Source organism: Danio rerio, chromosome 22, assembly GCF_049306965.1.
Source record: "Danio rerio strain Tuebingen ecotype United States chromosome 22, GRCz12tu, whole genome shotgun sequence".
Taxonomy (NCBI): Eukaryota; Metazoa; Chordata; class Actinopteri; order Cypriniformes; family Danionidae; genus Danio; species Danio rerio.
The window spans coordinates 11,785,754-11,810,891 of NC_133197.1; the positions used below are offsets into that span (position 1 = coordinate 11,785,754).

The 25,138-nt window shown below is 36.3% G+C and overlaps 1 protein-coding gene and 1 long non-coding RNA gene across 4 annotated transcripts in view; both read right to left on the bottom strand.

Annotated features, from left to right (window-relative positions):
* tmem163b (transmembrane protein 163b) overlaps positions 1 to 25,138 on the bottom strand; it is a 71,099-nt gene that overhangs the window by 36,519 nt on the left and 9,442 nt on the right. For both annotated transcript variants that reach the window (XM_002666219.8, NM_001423848.1), the window contains exons 3-4: positions 4,445 to 4,488; positions 4,272 to 4,363 (exon numbers count right to left, since the gene is read on the bottom strand). In XM_002666219.8, coding sequence (XP_002666265.2) covers positions 4,272 to 4,363; positions 4,445 to 4,488 — 136 coding nt within the window. The remainder of the gene's footprint in view (positions 1 to 4,271; positions 4,364 to 4,444; positions 4,489 to 25,138) is intronic.
* LOC137488913 (uncharacterized) lies at positions 12,764 to 16,333 on the bottom strand. Of its 2 annotated transcripts, XR_012397795.1 has the most exons (6): positions 16,192 to 16,333; positions 15,829 to 15,894; positions 15,453 to 15,641; positions 15,054 to 15,211; positions 14,446 to 14,541; positions 12,764 to 13,711 (listed from the first exon to the last, which is right to left on the bottom strand). It is a non-coding gene; the product is annotated as an uncharacterized lncRNA (long non-coding RNA). The 2 variants fall into 2 exon arrangements; XR_011008202.2 differs by lacking the exon at positions 15,829 to 15,894.

Consider the following 25,138-nt stretch of genomic DNA (forward strand, 5'->3'; position numbering starts at 1 on the left):
ACAGCTATAGAATAGTATTTAAGGAAGACCTCAAACACACTGCTTCCTTGTGTGACAACATGAAAAATCAACAAGCCAGAATCAACATAAAAAAGCCAGAATTTGCCAAATTACACTGCGAAAAATAATAATTTTTGGAGACATGTTCTGTGGTCTGATGGAACTAAGATTGAACTGTTTAAACATAATGACCAGTGTTACATTTGGAGGACAAAGGGAAAAGCTTAGAAGCCTAGAAACATGGGGGCGACCGCATCATGTTGTAGGGTTGTTTTGCTGCAGGAGGGACTGGTCGACTTCACTGCATAGATGGCATCATGAAGAAAGAACATTATGTAGAAATACTGAAGCAACATCTCAAGACATCAGCCAGAAAATAAAGCTTGGCCAAAAATGAGTCTTCCAAACAGACCATGACCCTAAGCATACTGCCAAATTAGTTAAAATGTGCTTTGAGGACAGCAAGAGTGAATGTTTAGGAGTGGTCATCACAAACCCCTGACCTCAATCCTATAGAAAATTTGTGGGCAGAGTTGAAAAAGCTTGTGCGAGCAAGACAGGCAACAAATCTTACTCAGTTACACCAATTATATCAGGAGGAATGGGCCAAAATTGCTTCAAACTATTGTGAGAAGCTTGTGGAAGAATATCTAAAACATTTGAACAAAGTTATACAGTTTAAAAGCAAAGCTAAAAAAACAAGGAAATGTATGTAAACCTTTGACTTTCTAGAAATTAATAAAAAATTCTCAAAAAAGACATTCTCATTATTCTAGCATTTAGCAAATGTAAATCATTTAGGTAATCCTAACAGACCTAAATTAGTAAACGTTTAGTATGATTTACCATCAGACATTTTTTTTTAAATGGTTATTTTCCTTTTTTTAAAGTGTATGTAAACTTCTGGTTTCAACTGTACATCTGACGCTTGTATTTGCACCAGCTTCACTCCCACGACTTCAAGCATTGTGTTAAACTAGGCTTTACAGTCTCTGTGTTCAGTCCTTTACTTCCACTGTGTCTGTTCAGCTGAGGGAACGGAACCAACCCCTTAACGTAAGAGACAGCGATATTCCAAGATGGCAGTGCTTCAAGTCTAAAATCTATAGCAAAAAACATTAATCTAGTTTGTAATATATATTTCCATTAAAGTGGAAACCAATTTACAAAATAATATAAACTACTATTTAAATATATAACTATAATGTAAATAATGTAAGAGTGCTTCATTTCCCTTAAAATATATATTTTGATTTTGGTTAATGTTCAGTGACTGAAAATTTGTAAAAAAAAAAAAAAAAAAAAATTACATTTATTGGCTACTATATCGCAACTATATCGGCTGTTTATCGGCTACTAATATTTCAAGTTATCGGTTATCTGTATCGGCTAAAAATTCCCAATCAGTGCATTCCTATCAACAACATATCATTTACTTAGCTAATAAACTGTGTTGTGCTTATATTCCATGACCACAACATGCCCATTAATGGTCTCCTACAGCAGAGGAACACAAATGTCCTAGTAACCAATCAGAATCATACCTTAGTAGCTACCAAGTCAAAACTAGCATTCACGGCTTACCATTAGTAACCACCAATTGATGCTTTAGCAACCACTGAGAACACCTTATAAACCGTATAACAACTTCTAAGCAACATTTCAGGACACACAAAGGTCAACCCTGCAAAATTTAGCAACTACCTACAGTAATAGCAACAATTTAACTTTATAGAAGCTCACTAGAATGCATAGACATTTACATCAGATGTCACCTACGTTATGTTGTCTATTGGAAGGAATGCGTCAATACAGCCTCCATTTTAGTACAGGGTAGCGCTTCTTTGAAACGAATGTGGGATTAGGGTGCAGTGGAGGACCTTACCTATGAAATGTTATGTGCTTTGTTTTCTTTGTTTGCTTGTTACTACACCTGTACACAGCACAAAAGTTCAGCATCTTCACATTGGCTTTAGTCTTTACTAGTGCAGTGGAATGACATGTCCTGGGAGCACTGTACAAATGTGGCGGCGGTATTGACGCATACTCAGGGTCCGTATGCGATATCTAGTATGTGATATCTAGTGTATATCTATGACTAGAAGGCCCTGAAAACACTGTAGCAACCATTCAGACAAGCAATAAAAACACATTAGAATCCACCTAATGTCCTAGCAACCACTCAGAAGTCACAGAGGTCCACCTAGCAAGCACTCTAGCAAGGTCATTCTTCATAGTATCTTCATAGCAACTCACTAGTAACCATCAAGAACACATCAAGATCCACCTTGTAACGCCCTGTAAACCATGCATAATGAACTAAAATACACCTCTGGCATGTTACTAACCAGTAAGAAAACAACTAAATCTGCCTTGCAATGCTCTACCAACCCATTTGAACATACTAGCAAACACCTGGTAGCGATACCGAACACTTTAGTGACCTCATAGCAGCAACCATGCGTAATGCACAAGATACACCTAGCAACACCCTAGAAATCATGAAAAACACACTAAAATAAACCCAGCAATGCTTTAAAATAATTCAATACACAGAAAAATCTACATAGCAATGCCATACAAAGTTAACAGTCGCTTAGAATAACTAAAATCCACCTAGCAATGCATCAGCAACTACTCAAAATACACAAAGATCCACCTAGCAACATCCTAGCAACCATTTAGAACATTCAAGCAATCGTCTACATTTACATTTAGTCATTTAGCAGACGCTTTTATCCAAAGCGACTTACAAATGAGGACAAGGAAGCAATTTACACAACCAAGAGCAACAATGAATAAGTGCTATAAGCAAGTTTAGTGGAAACACTTCAGTAGCCTCATAGTGGTGACTCTGAATAGAGTAAGACCACCTAGCAACACCCTAGAAAATATGCAGAACAACTTGTCAAAACACATATCCAGATATACAGATATTAATGGCTCGGAGACCACTCAGAACAAATTAAGATCTGTGTAGCAACGACCTAGAAACCTCTCAGAACATCCTTGCAATCATCTGGTAGCAACATCTGGTATATTTTAACAACCCACTACCGACCACACTAAGGCCGACCTAGCAACACCCTAGTAACCAATCAGAACACACGAAGATCCACCCAGAAACACATGTGCAACCACTAAAAACACACCTGGCAACACCCTAGCAACCACTGAGAAAACACTAAGATCCACCTAGAAATATCCTTATAGTAAGGTTCACCTAGCAACACCCTAGAAACCAATCAGAACACACTAAGATCCACCCAGAAACACCTGTGCAACCACTGAAAACACACATAGCTAATATCCACCTAGGAACACCCTAGCAACCAATCAGAACATACTAAGATCCACCCAGAAACATGGGCAACCACTGAAACACACCTAGCAACACCCTAGCAGCCACGGAGAATACACTAAGATCCACCTAGAAACATCATAATACTAATATCCACCTAGCAACACCATAGCAACCACTGAGAATATATTAAGATCCACCTAGAAACATCCCAATAGATCCACTTAGCAACACTCTAGCAACCAATCAGTACACACTAAGATCCACCCAAAAAAACCTGTACAACCACTGAAAACACACCTAGCGAATATCCACCTAGCAACACCCTAGCAACCACTGAGAATACCCTAAGATCCACCTAGAAACATCCAAATACTTAGATCCACCTACCAACAACCTAGCAACCAATCAGAACACACTAAGATCCATCCAGAAACACCTGTGCAATCACTGAAAACACACCTAGCTAATATCCACATAGCAACACCCTAGCAACCACTGAGAATACACTTATATCAACCTAGAAACATCACAACTCTACAATCCACCTAGCAATACCCAGAAACACCTGTGCAACCAATGAAAACACAACTAAACAACTAGCAACACCCTAGCAACCACTGAGATCCACCTAGCAACCACCCAAAACACCTTTGTGGATTTTAGTAAAAGGTTAACTGATGCTAATTTGTATTTAAAGGAACAGCCCATCATGCTTTAATGACTAGGGTTTAGGTAATTAGTTGTGTGTCACTCATAAATCGTTTGACCACTGAACGGTGATTAATGTTCTTCTTCAGCTGAGGAACATGTCAAAATCACATCATTATCGTGAAAGATCAGGCTGACCTTCTGCTCTGCTTGTTGCCCAGAAACGGCATCTAATTGGCTGCTGAGTCTACCCAGAATCCCCACAGAGCTCAAACCCTGGGCCGCTCATGTCTTTTTTTCTTTCATCATGTATACTCACATGTATTCTCTGTGTGCTGAATGAACGGCTGCAGCATTACTGTATCGCCAAAGCACAATAATGGAGGACAGGACATCCAGTGTGGCGTCAAACTGTGAACGAAGAAAACAAAGCATTACGACAAATGATGACTCATTATATAATTAAGTTTAAGTATGTGATTGCATACTTACTGCAAACCCAAATGCTGACGCACTATGCCGCATTATAGAAACAGCTGCAAAATAAAATGAGAAAAAATTGACATTTATTAATAACATTAAGCATAATTAATATTTATTTATTATATACATTTTTTGAGCATTTCATCAATCATGAGCAGTCAAGTGTGAATTGTTTATTCTATATATTTAACATTTTACATTTGAATATAATTTTTAGTGTTTAACTAACTTTAAATGTTAGTTTTTACAATATATATATATATATATATATATATATATATATATATATATATATATATATATATATATATATATATATATATATATATATATATATATATATACACATACATATATATGTGTGTGTGTGTGTGTGTGAATATGTGTGTGTGTGTTAGGGCTGTGCGATTAATCAAAATCGAATTGCAATTGTGATTTTAAATGTTGCGATGATATGAAATATACATTATTTAACTTCCCCCGCCCAGAGGAAATGCATGACCTCTGTCTTACTAGCAATTGATGAAGCACACTTTTGTTCTGCCCAATCAGAATTTTGCAACTGAACTATAGGGAATGCCCACAATAAAAAAAACAAACAAACATGAACACGTGAATGAGTGGAATAATGGCGTCTGCCACTTCAGAAGCATTAATGGACTAATTAATATCAAAGAAAACAGCACATCGGTAATATCTTGGTTTCAAAGTCACATCCCCCAAACAAAATCAGGTCATTTGTAAGAGCTGTCATTGAATTGTTGCCACAGCACGAGGAAATACAACAACCAGCGCCTAAAAAAATCACCACAGCTATACAAGGACCAGCTTGCTAAAAAGTCAACTAAAAGTACTGCCAGTTGAGACTTGTTGCTGTTGTTCTTCTTCTTCATCATCTAAGTCTTCTTTTTCTTGTCATCATTTTTGCCTTGGTCTTCATCTTCTTGGTCTTTTTGTCTTAGTCTTCATCTTCTTTGTCATCATCTACTTTATTTTTATCTTCATCTTGGTCATGATCTTGGTCTTCATCTTTGTCTTCGTCATCGTCGTCATCTTTTTTATCTTCGTCATTATGGTCATCATCATCTTCTTGCTCTTGGTCATTGGTTGCTATGTCTTAGTCTTCTTCGTCATCTTTGTCCTTATGCTTGTCGTCATCTTTTTGGTCTTGGTCGTTTTCTTCATCTTCTTGGTCATCATCTGCTTTGTCTTGTTCTTTCACGACATCTTGGTCTTAGTCTTCATCTTCTTTGTCCTTATGGTCATTGTCAGCTTCTTTGTCTTGGATGTCATCTTGGTATTAGTCTTCTCAGTCTTCGTCGTTTTCTCGGTCTTCGTCTACATGGTCATCTGCTTGGTCTTCTTCATTGTCTTTGTCTTGTTTTTCTTCGTCTGTCACTGTAAGAACCCGGGTCTCTGGCGTGAGAGGTGATTCATGTAACCACTGAGCTACTGAGAGTTGATGAACCTGATCAATGAAAGGCAACTTGCTTCTTTGTGGATATTTATTGATAACAAAAAAAAGTTATAAAAGGCAAAAACAATAAGCAACAGCAAAGTTCAATTTCAGAGATGTTTGCTAATAAGGTAATATCTTTTAAGTACCTTTTTTAATTAACACTAGCAGTAAGAAGCTACAATACAGATATTGAGCTAAAGCTTGACTACAAAATTAAAATCGCAAATCAAATCAAAATTGCAATATCTGTCAAAAAAAATCGCAATTAGAAATTTTTCCCAAATCACACAGCCCTAGTGTGTGTGTGTGTGTGTGTGTGTTTTCACGATTATGCTGTCAAACTGTTGTAAAATTGCAATATCATACGAGTTTCAAAACTATGTGGCTGTATATCATCACTAGTGATACATTAAGGCACTTGGCCTGCAGCCTTGTGCCAATGCACACCTCCCACCAGTACCGATATACAGCCACATTGCACTGCTACTTGTGTGATATTACTCATATATATATATACAACTATGGCACTGCTACTTATTCTACTCATTCGTCTGTCAGACTCAGGGATAGAACCCGGGTCTCTGGAGTGAGAGGTGAGTCACATAACCACTGAGTTACTGGGGGTTAATGAACTCGATAATAAAAAAAATAAAAAACAAGTTAGGTAAGGCAGAAACAGAGTCTTCCAATAAATTTCAGAGATATTCGCTAATATAAAAAGTGTCCTACAAAAATAAACAAAAGTGGCCCCTGATCTTCTCCCCCCCCCCCTGCTTTTCAGTTTGGGATCTGCCTCATTTATTATTCAAATATAAATATAAATCTACACATATATGAACAGGTTAATTAGTCAAACAAACACAATTTCTTTACCATCTAAAGTTATACCAGCTATTGAAATGCTATGATTGCATACACATTTGGATTCCTCTTTGCTTTTCGCCGTCACTCTCCACTCCAGTATTCAGACAAGTGTATTATGTTAATATTGATCTATACAGTGTTCGTCTCGGACATATATCCAAACATTATCCCGCATATATGCCTTGCCCTGCAGTAAAGCCATGCGTTTGAATGTTCTGCTGCATCTAAAGTGGCCGGGATCAGATTTCATCTTTTCACACTGTGATGTCAGCACATCAGTGTGGCTCATGTCCAGTTATCGACCTCATATTGACCTCTAATGCACCTGAATCCTCTGTCCTGAGACTGGATGAGCCATCCCAGATATCTCATCTACCTCCACAGGGTCAGCCAAAGTCTCAAAGGTACTCGATCTGCGTTTCAGGACTGTTTGTGCATCTCTTTTCTGAATGATTGTACAGTACAGTATGGCACAGTTTAGTCTCTCTAGTCTGTTTTGTGGTATGATATTAAATATAATGTGATAAAGAAATATATCAGCAAACTGAGAATATACCCTTTAATGTTACTGAATGGTTGTGTTTGTGTGGGGAGCCAGTTTATAATCAAAATTGTACAGTATGGAGTAAAATGTTGTACAGAAGTAGACTAGCAAACAGAACGTTCCCTTAATGTTATTGTATGGTTCCTGTTTGGTTATTTAAGAGCGAACCAATTCCTAAAGTAAAATTGCAACTGTATAGCATGAAACATTGTATTTAAGCAAATGTAGAACATTTCCCTAACTTCATAAGTTAGTTCCCATTTGGTTATTTTAGGGTGGATCTGATTCCTAAGGTAAAATGGTGCAGTATAGTCTAAAATGTGTCACAGACGTGTCCCAGCAAGCACTCAAATAGTTGCTGCTTATAGTTTATTGGTAGAATAAGTTACTAAAGTAAGATTGCACAGTATAGTGTAAAATGTGCTACAGAAGCATCTCAGCAAAGTGGTTCCCTACATGTTAACAAATGGTTTCTACTACTTTTAAGGAGAGATTACTAATACCTAACATAAAATATGCTACAATATAGCAAGGCTATATAAAGTTTATTTATATAACACATTTCATACACAATGGTAATTTGAAGTGCTTTACATAAATTAAAGGATTATAAGTACTCTAGTAAACACAAAAAGTTTCTCATGGTTCTCATTTAGCTCTATTTGGAGAACTGGTTATTCATGCAAAATGGAGAAAGTCTTTAACGTAAACATATAGTTCAAATTTCCCTTCTTATTCTGATGGGTTTTTATTCTTCTTGGTGGTTTTTATCAGTCATCACCCGGTGAACAAAATTTGGGTAGTAATTACAATGATATTTTTTCTCTTTGACTATAGATTTAGTGTAGCCGAACACTAAATGTTTTTAAAACTATGTTTTTGCATTTGCTGGGATTTTACTTTGTACTCCTATTTTATCTAAGGAAATAGTTCCCAAAATAACTAAATAGGAACCATATGGGAACATTAGTAGAACTTTCTGTGTTTGGTAGGGTACTTCTGCACAGCACTTTATCATCTTACTGGTGCTTTTTACTAACAGGGTGACAAAGCCAAATAATTACCTGGCATACATAACACCCGTTTTTTAATTTTTTTATTTTTTTGCCAATGTGGAAACACAGATCATGTTGAAAAGCGTTGTAAGCGTTGATTTTTTTTCTAATCTCAAGGGAAAAACTTTCAGTTTTTGTGAAAACTAATGTTAATGCTAATTTAACATATGGTTTTCATATGGCTGTATAAAGGGGGAACCATGGTTCCAATTTAGCTATTTTGGAGAACTAATTCTTCATGCAAAATGGAGCAAACACAGAATGTCTTTAACATCAACATATACATTATTTCCAATTCCTCCTCTAATTCTGATGGGTTTTATTATTTATCAGTCATCATCTCAAAAAACAAACTGATAGTGATTCCAATATTACTATTTCTCTTTGACTATAGATTTAGTGTACATGAATACTGAATGTTTTTAAAGCTATATGTTTACACAACACCAATCTAGCCAATAATAGAAAGTTTTTCCCTTGTGTTTTTAAAAAAAAAAAAAAACTTTAATGCTTACATGACAATGCTTTTAAAATTATCTGCATTCCCACATTGGTAAAAATGTCAAAAACACTGTGTTACAAATGCCAAGTCAGAACCATGGTTCTTGTTTAGCTCTTTTTGGAGAACTGATTCCTAATGCTTATTGGAGCAAACACAGAATGTCTTTAATGTGAACATATGGTTCCATTGCCCCTTCTTCTGATGGGTTTTATTATTTTTTTGTAGTTTCAATCATTCATCACCTGGAAAAAAAATACTTTTGAAAGTGATTCCAATAATATTATTTGATATTATTACTATTGAGATATTTAGCTATATATTTGGTGCAGATGTAGACACAGAATATTTTAAGGCTACTTTTAAACGATGTTATAGCCAAAATTTTATTTAATTATTTTTTTTGGCTAGATTGTTTTCAATGTTTCCAAAATGATCTTTCCACATCAGCAAATATGGCCAAAAACGCTTTATTACGTATAACAGGCCAGTATTTGGCACTGTCACCTCAGCACTAGTGTGTATGTATAATTTGTCATGTAAATTATAAGATGTTTGTTATAATGTGAAGTAAATCTTTGCTCAAATAAAGCGTTGGGAAACATTTAAGCAACAACACTATCATGTACTCTGCATTTTTGTATGTTTGTTTGCCTTTCCTTTAATTCAAACCTCTGCGAACATGCACTGTGTGTGCGTATATTATCCTTGTTTTTCAAAGACTTTCATTTTACGAGTGTTTTCAAAAACTTTCCCTTTGGAACCAGTTTTCAGTCTCAAAAATGCCATTGTCATGTAAACAAACATGATAAATGCGTCAAAAAAAGTTCCCTATGTTTGGCTGAAAACATTGTTGTGTAAAAGGCCCCTACAACTACATCCTTATTGTTAAAGTTTTCATCCTTGGATATAACAAATCATTAGTCTTTAGCCAAAGTTTGCACACACATTCAGATATCAGAAGTCATTACTCAAAAACAAATACACACACTGTTCCTCAGGAACGCCGTTAAAAATGAATAACAGAGCTGCCGCAGCATGAGATTAAAGATTTAGCAGTGGCTAAATATAAATTCTCTTCCTTTTAGTGAAACGCACTCCGTTTTAGACGTCTCGCACCAGCCAATTTCAAGACCTCAAGAGGCCGAACTAAAGAAGCACATTGACAGTCAACATCTAGTCAATACAGCACAGTGCAGTCATTCATCGTCTAGCAGAACGTCCCATCGGACGCACTAGAAAGTTCCACTCAAGTAAACCTTAATCCTACAACAAACTGCAGGGGTTTAGTTGTACCACACGCAGTGCATCTTCAGTAACTTGAAAGGATTAATGGAGAGTTGCGCATCTGCAGAAAGCCGAAACCGTTCCCTGCTCATTAGGAAGCGATATTTATGCTGATATTCATGTGAAGTCAGCAGCTTCTTCGAGGAGTGCTGAGACTGCGGCCCGAGTGGTTCAAAAAATTATGAAGCTCGTAAAGCTGTAGGATCACAATGAAGTGTTGAACACATCTACAATGCATTTAGTCTGTTACAGATCTAGACTTCACTAACAAAACACTCACTGTGAATGACGACATAGAGAAGTAGCATAGCTGATTGTTTGGGCTGTGCCTTTAAATAAAATAGTTTTTTGTACTTAAATTTACTGTAAATTATTATGCTGTTGCATAGAAAAATTCATCTATAAACTTTTTTCCCAGCAGAGAAAAGGCAGGATTAATATGATAGTTAAAGTTCAGCCCAAAGTCTTAAGGCTGATTTATACTTCTGCATCGAGTAATCTGCGTGACCCACTGTACCTACCTTACGCATAGTTGTGCATTTATAATTTTGCGAACTGTTTGTTTTGTTCCGCAATAACACTTCTGAAACACTAGCTGGCAGTAGTTTTTTTGTTCCTCTGTGTCGAGTTTCTTGTTTTTTCTGAAGCTAAAAGTAGCTAAAACTCGCTCATTCGGAGGCAGGAACTGGCGGACGTGCAACAACTTTAATCATAAGGTAAACACAAAACAAAAGTTTCCATCTGGAGCTCCATCACGGGATTTGACACTTGTAAACATTCGCTCCATTGGGCTCGCTGCTCTTAGCACTGCCCACGCTTGTCAGCGCTACCAAGCTGACCAATCACAGTGCGTAAGCAATGCGTTGATGCGACATGAAGTTACATTTTTTTAGAGGTGCACGTCAGCGTCTGCATCAGCCATGGCGAGGGCTATGCGACCGTGTGAAGGCTGCGCCGGACCATAAGCATGTGCTTGACACAAAAAAAATACATCAGTCTTTACGAGGAAATGGAACTTATATGTAATGTCAAAAATGTAGCTAGTTTGTATGAATTCATATAATTTAGTTTGTATGAAAACTTACTATTTTTAGAAAGCATGGCACCAAACCCCATCCCTCATTGGGAGATGAGCAAATTGTACTTAAATTTAAAAAAATGAGATTGTACAAACTCGTGCAAATTAGCTATTAAATTAAAGTTACGAATTGCCCTGAAATTATGTTGACGAAGTCTTTTATTAAATTACCTTACATTAGGAATTATGCAAGTAGTTTGTTCAATTTATCGTAGTTCATAAAGCTTTTAATAGCTTTACCTATTTAAGTTACTTTAAATTAATACATGACGTTAATAAAGCGTGTTAATAACGCGTTGCATGACTAAAATTTTGGTCTGAAAGCGCGATTACTTAAACTGAAATTAAAAGTCTGTTTGCATATACCACATTCTGTTGTACAGTGCTGTGAAAATGGGCAAAATTAAACAAGTTAATTAGACGCAGAAAAAGCAAGCGATTGCTCCATATTTAAAATTTCTGTATAGAGAGGTCATGTTTTGATCTACTATTGGTCTCGCGCAATCATGTGATGCGATTTCAGAGTTCACCGAGTTTGAACTTTGCTATGCAGCGACATGCAAAACTTGTCGCAAGAGCTTGCATTTCTGGTCTACCTCATTCGTATGCCTACACTGTAAAAAAAAAAAGTTGAGTAAACTTAAAATAATTAGGCAACCTATCACACATAGCTTTTTGAGTTAACTCAACAAACAGGGTTTGAAGACCAGTGAACTCAAAATATTTTGTTGAATTCTTTAGTTCTCTGAACAAAAAGTATCATGTTCACCCAACAAGATATTTTTGTTTGCTGAACAAAAAATATCATGTTCACCCAACAGGATATTTTTGTTTGCTGAACAAAAAATATCATGTTCATTCAACAAGACATTTTTGTTTGCTGAACAAAAAATATCATGTTAACCCAACAAGACATTTTTGTTTGCTGAACAAAAAAATATCATGTTCAACCAACAGGATATTTTTGTTTGCTGAACAAAAAATATCATGTTCAACCAACAGGATATTTTTGTTTGCTGAACAAAAAATATCATGTTCAACCAACAGGATATTTTTGTTTGCTGAACAAAAAATATCATGTTCAACCAACAGGATATTTTTGTTTGCTGAACAAAAAATATCATGTTCAACCAACAGGATATTTTTGTTTGCTGAACAAAAAATATCATGTTCAACCAACAGGATATTTTTGTTTGCTGAACAAAAAATATCATGTTCAACCAACAGGATATTTTTGTTTGCTGAACAAAAAATATCATGTTCAACCAACAGGATATTTTTGTTTGCTGAACAAAAAATGTCATGTTCACCCAACAAGATATTTTTGTTTGCTGAACAAATATTATCATGTTTACTCAACAAGATCTTTTGTTTGCTGAACAAAAATTTTCACGTTTATTCAACAAGATCTTTTGTTTACTGAACAAAAATGATTATGTTTACCCAACAAGATTTTTTTAGTTTACTGAAAAAAATAAAACAAACTGATTCATTATGCATTTACTATTAATTTTTAGGATTCAAATTAAATACACAAGAATAGTCAATTCACTTTTTTTTATTTTTAACTGTGTTCAAATCACAATCCAAAACATTTGCATACAAAATCAGCATTTGACATTAGCCGTGTTCAGCATTGGGCTAGTTTGTACACAACTAGTACTGAATGTTTCCAGATTTGAAAAGATTGTACGCTGCCTCAACATAAAATAACTGGCAACCTTACTAAAACCAAGCTATTAGTGTGTCTAAACACTCAAACCAGGTGAATATACAATCATCAAATCAGAGTAAACCCTAAAAGCCACTCCATTCATACAGTCTTTAAAGTGTACTGCACTTTTGTCAACAAAGTACATAAAGTCCAAAAACAGACCTCAAAACATTGAAACAGTGGCACATTAGGAAGTGGTCACGGGTCAGTTGCCGTTACTGTGTGGAGTTTGAATGTTCTCCCTGCGTTCACGTGGGTTTCCTTTGGGTTCTCCGGTTTCCCCCACAGTCCAAAGACGTGTGGCACAGGTGAATTGGGTAGGCTAAAATTGTCCGTAGTGTATGTGTGAATGAGTGTGTATGAATGTTTTCCAGAGATGGGTTGCAGCCGGAAGGGCATACGCTGCGTAAAACAAGTTCATTGCGCTGTGGCGACCCCAGATTAATAAAGGGACTAAGCCGAAAAGAAAATGAAAGAATGAATGAACTGAACTCTCGCAGATCATGTGCCACCAACCTCCATAAAACATGCTGAATCACTTAAAAAGTATATTTGAGTTCTTTTGGGTGTTCCATATTCAGTCTATACAAGAGGCTGAACAAGTAAGCGAAGGCTGCAGGCAGATGTGTGATATCCTGAAGTACTATGGCCTCCTCCAAGATTTTAGCGAGGTTCATCACATATTGCAGGGATGCAGAAGTGCCATTATCATCTTCCACCACAGTGAAGATTCCAATCCTTTAATCTCTGGTGCTGTGGTCTTCAGGGTCCGTGTCCTTATAGGAGATTAAGTAATGGGAAAATTAATTGATGTGTAATATTAATTACTACTTATTAATGTTATTACTATTATGCAAAGAAAATAAAAACATGTAATACTTTCGTACATACAAACAGTAACACTTTGAATAGTCTATAATATATAATAATTGAACAATATATTGACAATCTTTTAATATTTAGCAATTTTTTTAACTTTTATTTTACATAAAATTGCAAAGATTTACTTTTATTTGATACAGTTTCAATTGTGAAAGTTGTTTATTGTCCTGTTTAGAATATAACTGAGCCTTTAATTGTCATTCATAAGGGATTTATAAAGCATAAATAGTCCTCACTTTAGATTAGGTCACAACTGGATGAAGTTAAGCTCATAAAGCATATACTAACATACAAAGTAACTATTATTACATACCTTAATATTAGGATATTTAAATGTTAATTTGAATAGTTTATTAATCGTGTACTTAAGCATTCTGAATGATCTTAAAAACACCAACTGACCAAATAACTGGTTTGTAAATAATGCAATACTTAAATTAGTAATACAAATGAATCATTAAAGTTAAAAAAAATACAATCATTGAGCACTTCATGTAGAGTTATGCTTAACAGAAAATAAATTAACTATTCGCTAATACTAAATAAATTATTTATAGCGTGCAGCTATTAAAAGTGTTACCAAGCAGACTAATAAATGTAGAATAGGGTATGAAAATGGGTAACTTACCAGACATATCTTGAGAAAGCAAGCAGAATTTTTACGAAGAAAAATTGGCAATCCCTCAAGAGCTGCTCTTTCTCGATCGGTGACAATATCAGTGACCTAAAGGAAAGTCATTTACAAAGGGTGTTTTACAATCTTATTGTTTTGTAAGTAAAAATGTACTTAGTACATTTAAATGAGCATAGTATTTTATTCATGCTGTTGAAAAAACACATGGCTTTATTTTTAAAAAAGAATTTTGTGGTTTCCATACAATGGAATTTGATAATGGTTGTGTTGGCAAATTTAGAAAAATGTTTAGTTTCATGTGACAATTACTTTGAGTTAAAAACTACAGCTATTATTTTCTATTTTCCTCTTTGAATGTATTCATTTGAAATGGTCACTCAAAACAAGTGAAACATCTGTTATTTATCTTACTTCCATCTCACAATCAAAACACAACTTGACACAATTAAAATTAATGCAAAAGGGCTGGACAATTAAATTGTTGCAATTACGTTTTATTAGACTGTATTACCTGAGCATGAAATTCTTGACAGGACAAAATATGTTGCACATGTTAAAAACATCAGACGGGTGTATAAGAAAAAAAAAATCTTAATGAGTACCTGCTCATCCATCTTGTTTAAAGTTGTATCCATCTCTGGACCCATTGAATCCCTTCTTTTCTGTAGAGTTTCAGGAGAGGTGCTGTATATTTATCAAGTCACTCGATTAACTGTCTCAGGAGATCTACATTACAGATCTGAGAAAACTCTGTGCAGATCTACAATATACAAAAAAAACATACATATTAATTTTTACACATAATATATATATATATATATATATATATATATATATATATATATATATATATATATATATGTAAATGTAAATATTTAAATGTTCAAATGCTGAATACAGATGTATTTTGAATTACCTATAATAATAATGTTGTTTGTTATTTTTAGCATTATCATTACTACCTTGAATGAAACCAAAGCAATTGCAATATAGTGACTTACCTCTTCCTTAAAGTCCAGGTTATCTCTCTCTAATTTCTTCCTGGCTAAATCTCAACAACTTCTTTTGGGCAAAGAGAAAAGGTTTCTTGCATCTGCTGGTGAATGACCGTCAAATTTCACTGATGATAACAAGTCTCACCTCCTCAAGGAAATCTTGCATTGAATTATGTCATTGTCAATATTTCAGTCCTTTTGAGCAAAAAGAAAGAAAAATATATATTTAGCCCTTTATATTTTTTATGTAAATAAAAGCTAGCTGACTGTTAAAGCAAGTTGGTCTGAATATGATAGACATTTAGTCGAGCTAACAAATCAAGCAATGAATTACATGAAAATCACACGATTTTCACACAAATTACACAGTTAAACACGTCACCGTTTGTTCCACTGGCTCTGGTTCGAAGGGAAAAAAGGTTATGATGTGCGCAATGCTGACAGCAATCTAGATAAACAGGACATAATGTTATATTTGACTTGGATACCTGATCTGGTATGTTATATGATACTCATTGTATTAATCGTGAGTTATTAAAGCAAATGACTCGATTGAAATCGCTATTTGTTTCAAATACATTCACTCTAAACTTTTATTGATGTAAATAGCCAAAACCAAGTGCACGAAACAAGTAACTCACGGCTAAATTATAACAAATAGTTCCGTATTAGGATACACGCGCACATCAAAGCCAACATATCAAATAATATAACGTTAGATGACAACAAAAAAAGACATACATACCTATGATTTAGCAGAAACGTCGTTGGCCTGCTCTTAACTAGGGATGGCTGACGTGAAACTGATGTTTTGACACAGTGTCGAGATCCCGAAGCGCAAGTGTTTCGAATCACTGCACCGAAGCATGATCCGAAGCACCCAAGTCACGTGACTAAAGTGTTTCGAAACACCTAGTCACGTGACTAAAGCGATTCAAAGCATCGATCAGCTTAGAAACGTTTCGAGACCTGGTGAATCCTAATTTGACTGCCAAGGTCTCCAAATTATCTCTGTCTCAAATGGCTTAGAGAACTGTGGGTTTGCTTATTGATTCTATGCTTAGCATGATGTTTTGGGTTCGAATCCCGACTTCGAAATCATGGTTTTATGTATTTTAATCATGTTTCTGTTTTGTGTAGCCTAAATAGGATACAGCTACAGTTACGCCAGCAATTTAGCATCATTTTTGTAACACTGTAAAACAATAATAAATATTTTTACAGTATGGTTGGGTTTAGGGTTTGGGTAGACATTAATAAAATACAATAAATGGGAAATTTAATGAATAATATAAATAATTCTTGATAACTTCAGGCCACCGTTTTTGATCTAGCAACAACCCTGTTTTAAGACAAAAACAAGACATATTTATTCACAAATTGTTTATTCGGATATCAGACCAATGTTGAAACAAAACGATACAAGAGCAAAGCATTACCAACTGGTATTAAAGCATTTTAAAACAACTGCTACTGACTGGCTTCGAAACCTACTACTCCGGCATAGATGTCTGACACCTTAACCACTGTACTATGTTACTTGAAGGATTCCACTTTCACAAAGTGGGGTTTAATCCCTCAATTTGTTCAATCGTTCTTTGCTGAAGCTGTTTCAGTGCAATATATATAAAAAATGACCACTAAATGTCACTTTAGAGTGAGGTTTCGAAACGTTTCGAAGCTTCGACACATTTGCTTCGACTGTTTCAGTGTTTTACGAAGCCTCGCTTTGCCCACCACTACTCTTAACCGCTCTATCACGGTCTCTCACATCATTAATACACTGGTAAAATAGATCGGGCAGTCAGATGGGTAGCACATCGCACAAAAACATGTATACAATTATATACAATCGATTATGAAAACGATTGACACGTAGCTCAGCAGAAAGAAAGATGGTTCGTTTTGTCGCGCGCACGTGACAGGTACCCCCTGCAGTGAGCTATGGAAGTAAATTGCGCATGCGCCAGAAGCTTATAAGGCGCATGCGCCAACAAGAAGGGCACGCATCAACGCAAAACTAAGAATTTTGTATTAGTTCAACGAAATATTTTAAGTTTTTCACATTGAAGCACCATATTTGTTGAACAAACTAACTATTATTTGTCAGCATTTCAAATGAAAATATTTAAATTCAGTTAACTTATTAATCTTTGTTCAGAGGACTTTTTGAAAGTTGGCGTTTTTACAGTGTAGGAATGGAAGTCTATGGGGAAAAAAGTAAAATGTAACCGTGCGTTCACACTTTACGCACATTCATATTATGTTATCTGTTTACGCAATGGACAGTTAGGCAATGTTACATCTACTTTTTACATCTACATACACAAATGTAGCTAAAAAAAAAACCTTCAAGCAACCTTTCCTGCAGCTTTGTTTATGAGAACAAACATGCATATATTTAATATCTCTATTACAGGGATTTGTTTTCGTAACACGTATCGCTCCAGGAATGAACATACTGCTGCTATGCGGCAGGAAGCCTTTTCTGACAGTTATTCTCAGTTGTATCAGCAGCGCATGATGTATAAACTCATTGAAGATCCTGTCCTTGACTGCCCGAGGAAGCTTTGTTTTTTGCCAGCCTCATGGATCACGAGGACATAAAAATGTTCATTAAAATAGATGTTCATGTTTTGTTGTTCATAACTGTGCCTTCTACTTTCTTTTTAGGTGCGTTTTGTGTGCGTGTGTGTGTGCGTGTGTGTGCGTGTGTGTGTGCGTTTGTGTGTGTGTGTGTGTGTGCGTGTGTGTGTGTGTGTGTGTGTGTGTGTGTGTGTGTGTGTGTGTGTGTGTGTGTGTGAAAATAGGGCAGAATCTTCAGAGATTGCGAGCTACAGAATACTGAAATCCAACACAACAGCTGCTCTGAGAAACCTGTCTTCCGATCAGTCTGTCTTTTTGCAGCACACACACACACACACACACATGCACATTAGCATCCTCGCACACAAACCAAAACAGGAATGTGATCTAGTTTCTGTGTCAGAGTTGGTGAATAAATTTGCATGTTGTTATCACTTACAGGACGTTTTCAAAAATCTTCTGATAGCGCTGCAGTCTCATGGAAGACTTTTGACTGGTCTCCGCAGTGCTTATGATACTGCCAAAACAAACCGCTAAGGCTAACATAACTGCTAATACTAGTATAAAACATTCACATAAAAGCTAATACATTCAATTATATTTAGCACTAATGCTAACACTAAAAGGTTTACTACATTCTATTGAAAGGCTAACGTAACATCTAATACTAGTGTAAAACACTCACATAAAAGCTAATTCATTTAATTAGACTAGCGCTAATGCTAACACTAAAAGGTTTACTACATTTTATTTAAAGGCTAACGTAACTGCTAATACTAGTACACTTACATAAAAGCTAATTTTTTAAATTAGACTAGCACTAATGCTAACACTAAAAGATTTACAACATTCTATTGAAAGGCTAACGTAACTGCTAATACTAGTATAAACGTTCACATAAAAGCTAATTCATTCAAATAGACTAGCACTAATGCTAACCATAAAAGGTTTACATTCTATTAAAAGGCTAACGTAATTGCTAATAGTATAAAGCATTCACATAAAGCTAATTCATTCAAATAAACTAGCACTAATGCTAACACTAAAAGGTTTTCTACATGCTATTGATGTTTAAGCAAATGCTAATACAGAACTGACTTTAGTTTTGGTTCTACAAAAATAAGAGCAACTAAATCAATATTAAAACAAATATGTTTATTCATGTTAATGTTGAAAAAGTCAATGAATCATTGTTAACCATTGCTAACACTAATAATGCTAAAACTAATATGTAAAGCTAAAACCGAACACATATCAGCTTTGAATCTTGAAAAATTAATGCTACAAGCTACAAATAAAATAATGTTGTTAGATGCTAAAGGCTAAAATTATAGTAATGCCAATCGTCGGTTTTTACAAACACTAGGGACAACTAAAGTAATGTTAGCACTAATAATTAAAACCAGTGGTAAATCTGTGGCTAGCTAGCAATAGTTATAATACCACACGCATTTTAATACTATTAATATGCGTAGTTGTAAACATAGTAATGCTATAACACAATAATAATACAATAGTAAACATAGCAACATTAATATGTTTAATACAATCCTGATATCAGCTATTATACTAGAAAACTACTGCTTCTTGTAACTTTAATGCAAATACTTTTATGGTGAAGCTTAAACAATAAAGAACATGTCATAAGCGTTTTAAAAAATAAATCTTGTTTGATCCTTTGTGGCCTCAAACCTCCCAAGATTCATTGTGCGCTGATAACGAAAGGGCTTTTTTTTTTTAAACAAACTCCAGATTACAGTTATATATGTAGAAAATAGACTTCAACTGCATATCTAGTTAATCAAATGTTAAAGACAAAGAGACTGAGTTTTTTATTACTAAATGTGATTCTATAGCCAGTTTACATTTTTTTTTATGTTTCCATATATGGACTAAGGGAAATACATTTAGATAATTTGTGAAACGGGCAGCATGATGGCTTTCAGCAAGAAGATTGCTAGTTTAAGTCCCGGCTGGGCCAGTTGGCATTTCTGTGTGGAGTTTGCATGTTCTCAGACTCTCTGTTTTGCGTGGGTTTCCTCAAGGTGCTTCGATTTTCCCAACAGGCCAAAGACATACGCTATAGGTGAATTGGGTAAACAAAATTGTATGAGAGTGTATGGGTGTTTCCCAGTGCTGGGTTGGGGCTGGAAGGAAATGCCAGAATAGTTGGCAGTTCATTCCGCTGTGGCCACTCCTGATAAATAAGAGACTAAGCCAAAGGAAAATGAATGAATAAATAATTTGCTAGGTGACAAGATCAGTCCTCTATAGGATTGACCTTCTCATTTTACAACGTTCGTTTCGGCCCACATGGACTTCGAAGGCCTCAACTTTGAAGTCATCCTTCAATGAATAGAACCTCTGAATTAAAACAGCTTTGAAAAGAAAGAATATTCTTTAGTGGAACAATTAATCCATGCATGTTAATCCACTGAAAAAAAAAAATGTTTTTTTGGTAATCTTCAATCAAAGTCTGACCATTTGTTTATGCATTCAGAGTGGCTGTCTTTCTCTGTTGATGTCTGTTTGACGGCTTTACCGTTAATTTGCTATAAGGGAATGATACGCAAAGAGAAAACCATGCCCCTTAATAAAATATTCAGTTTCAGCTGGAAGTAAAAAATCATATTGAAATAATAATGAAAGTCACTGCAATTTCCGGTTCACCAGGGCATTAACAAGTCATTTTATTTTTTAATTTTTTTGCCTGCAACCAATCTACGTCAACATAGTCAAAGTAACATTAGTAAAAGTAACATTAGTAAAAGTAACTTAAAGGGCACCTAGGTTACCCCTTTTTTTAGATTTAATATAAGTCTTTTGCGTCTCTAGAATGTGTATATAAAGTTTCAGCTCAAAACACCCATCAGATTTTTCATTATACCTTTTACAAGATGCTGTTTTATACTGATTTCCAGCAGGGGGTGGTTTTGTCGTACTGCGCCTTTAAGACAAGTCTTTCCCGCCTACTATTTCTACATGCCTTCCCGCGTGCTTTAATCTCCTCCCTCGGCTGCGTCAGACAACAGACAGACTTAAAGGAAGAAGGTCTCATGTAGCGTTTGTGAGAAATACTACAGTAAGAACTAATCTTTACTAATCAGTATTGTGAAGTTGCATTGATGAGTCAAACACAATATTGTTACAAAGTTCAGGCGCACGCGCACACACACACACAGGCAGGCAGACAGACAAAGCGCGCTTAGCACTGTTTTTGCCCTCATATGTGACAGGATACAGGCTAACCTTCAGTACTGTGTGGATATCTGTGATGTTAATGTACAAAATAAACCTGATTTAACTTCCACAAACCGGGATTGAAGCGTCTTCTTTTATAATTGTTCTGACACGCGGCTGTGCTGATGAAGTAAAGCTGAAGTAAATCGCTGTAATTAAAACACTTTAAACATGTGAAACTTACTCTTAATCACATTTGATGATGATTGCTGATCGTAGCGAACAGAACAGACCTTTTATTCCCGGTTGCTTTGCGTATGTCTGCCTGGTCTTGTTGACATATACACGTGACTACCGGAACATGTTAATGCGCGCAACTGTCAGTCAATTCGGTGGGCGGGGGGATCGCACTCCTACGTAAAGTTGCAGTCGGTCTGAAAACCGCTCTAATTGATCCACCGTTTTTATGTTGTTAAATTGAAAAAAAAAAAAGGACTGGGTGTGTTTGTATCACCCCAATATGATGGTCTATACACTATATATACACATATGTTTGTCCAAATAGCTTGAAAAGTAGATTTTTCACCATAGGTGCCCTTTAAATTGCATAATCTGTCTAAAATACAAGCACTCTGAAATGGACATTTTGTTTCAGATATGGAACATACCTGCCAACACTTCTGTTTTCCCCGGAGACTTCCGTATTTCACACCCATCACCCGCCACCCTCCTGTTTTGTTATTTCTTTTAGTACAGTCTCCAACAACCCCACCTGGTCATCAACTTTTGTGTAATATCCGATAGCCATCGCCGCCCGAAATCCAGTTATTAACACCACATACATCAACTCGAAATTCTGAGACAAATGTTGGCTGGTGTGGTATCAAAACAGAGTTGGCCAGCTTACCAATCAGAGGAGATTTGGCTAATTGGAGGGAGGGGTTTACAGAACTTAAGCACTAAATTGATTAAAAAAAACCGTAACAAAATCATGATCTCTTAAATGATTCTCAAAAATTGTAATATTACAATAAGGTTGTATTAAGTAATGTTACTTCATTAATTTTCCTTCGACTTAGTCCCTTTATTCATCAGTGGGCACCACAGTGCAATGAACCGCCAACTTATCCAGCATATGTTTTACACAGCCGATGCCCTTTCAGCTGCAGACCAGGGGCCTCATGTACGAAGACTTGCGTGGAAATCTTACTAAAACATTGCGTACGCACAAAGCTGTAAATGTGCGTACGCAGAAAAAAATTCAGATGTATGAAACACTGCGTACGCCGAATCTCACGCATATTCTTTTGTACATCTGAATGAACGTGAAACTGAGCGCAACATGCACGAGCACAAAACCCCTCCCTGCCTCCTCCCCCGTATGAATATGCTAATGACTATGCTAATGGCAAAACCCAACGAAAAAGCAACGGCAAAATCAAGCAAAAAGAGAAACTTTGAACAGAATGTGAAATGGACGTGCTGCTTTCGGAGGTAGACCGGAGAAAAGCGGTGTTATTTGCAAGTTTGTTCTCCGGAATTAACAACAAAAGAAAAAAATAGAGTGGGAGAGTTTAGCTGATACGGTTAACACAGTTGGGTCTGAACATCGCACTGAGTGCATTTAAAAAAGAAATAGTGTGGTTTATATCTGTAAAATGTTGCAGTACCCTTAGCAGTCTCAGTGGCGCACCTCATAAGAAGCATGTGATCTTGTACTGACACGCTCGAGCATAAACTCGGCTCGAATCCAGCGTCTGATAAACTCTTTCTTCTTTTTTTCCCCGCTACATATCAGATTTTGCCCACTATTTATCACGAGAAAGACAAGTAGGAATCATCAATAAGTTTGTGCATCATATTTTATTTGCACATTTATTGAATGGAAATGTTTCTGATTCACGCATGCAAATTCATCTTCAGATAGTGTCTTTATAGCAATGTGTGTGCAGTAGATTGCTCAGATTACATTGGGAAAACAGGCGACCGCTGCAAATTGTGCTTTAATGTTTAGCTGGTCAACTGTGTGGTATGGAAATCTTACATACCTACTATATGAACCCGTCTCATACAGCTGCCATTGCAAGGCTCAGACACTTTGTAGAGAAGAATTTAACACAACTGCCTCTAGGAGTCGCCAATGGAAATAAAACAGACACGCACAAAAAATGTGCGTACGCCTGCCAGAAACCTGCCGTGAACCTGCGCACATTCCCACGTTCAGTTCATTGTTAGTAAATCCAAACGTGAGCGATTCTGAGCGTGAAATCTGGCGTACGCAAAGTTTTTGTGCGTACGCAGCGTTGATACATGAGGCCCCAGTACTGGGAAACATCCAAACACACTCACTACAAACACACACATACACTACAGCCAATTTCGTTTATTCAATTCACCTATACCGCACGTCTTAGGACTGTGGGGGAAACCAGAGCACCCAGTGGAAACCCACGCCAACATGGGGAGAACATGCAAACTCCACACAAAAATGCCAACTAACCCAACCGGGACACAAACCAGCAACCTTCTTGCTGTGAGGCAACAGTGCTAACCACTGAGCCACCGTGTCACATAAAATACTGACTAGTATGTATTTACTAACATGAACAAACAATGAACAGTGCATTTACTGCAGTATTTATTCCTCTTTGTTAACGTTAGTTAATGTAAATAAAGTCATATTAAGTATATTACCTAATGTCATGAATTTAAATTTGAATAATCCATTAGTAAATGTTAAACTATGATTAATAAATGCTGTACAAATATGGTTCATTATTAGTCATATAAGTAACTATATGAACCAACTTGAACTAATGGAACCTTATCGTAAAGTGTGAACAAAAAAAGACAATGGTTTTCTGGCATTAGATGCATTTAAACCTGTCAAATACTGTAAGTGGGCTCCAACACAATATATTAGGTCACCATATAAACTGCTCTTTAAGTCAACCATTTCCGCCAGATATTCCTGTTTTCCATCTCTGAACCTGAATCGATGAGACTGCAACTTTTTTTTTTCATCCTTTTTCATCTAGTTGTTCTCCCAAACCGATTTACTTGGCTCACTGTGTTGATGTTTTAAAAAACCAGAGGAGGTGCCGAGAGGGCAAAGCACCCTCCACCTCTCTCTCTCTTTCTTTCTATCTGTCTTCCATCTTTTATTTTTAGACTCAGGGCTCTATGGGAGTTGGCATGCTGGCTTTTACAGGCTGGTAGTGCTGAATGCATTAATATGAGAGTGAACTACCCCTCCTGTACCCATGACCTCTCCTCACCACAGTGATATTTACATTCAGAGCCTTCCGCAAGAAAATCTAATACGCACACACACAGAGAGAGAGACTAATTTCGTTTTCTTCAGTCTGAAGTCAGTTAATTCTCAGAGAACTGACATTTCGGCTCTCGATTCCGCCAATGGAGGAATTTCTGGATGTGTTTATTAGGTTTGGAGGTATGCGAGCGCATTTGTGCGTGTGTGTGCGAAGCCGAAGACACTCTGTCGCTGAGAGCGTGTTAATTGGCTGCACTGGAAAGGCGCAAGACATCTGGGAATTCATCTCTCGCAGTCTGGCATATATTAGACCATTTCTGTTCTTCTCCTCCTCCTTTCTTCCTTTTTTCTTCCTGCCTTCATCGGTTTCCAAATGCAACACACACACACACACACAAACCCACACGGTCCCTTTAGGGCTGACAGGAGTAGCGCAGTTGTTAATGAAAAATCGAGCCGTCCTGCTTACACTTTAGATAGCGTAACCTCACAGGCACTTTAGTAAAGAGAGCAAGACTCAGATCGCCTGATCAGACACTTTATCTGAACCGATTCGAGGATAATTCGCTTAAAACCATAATCCAGTCGTCAAATATAGATTTTATCTGCGCAAAACCCATACTGACCCAAATGCGTGCGACCAAAACAACAC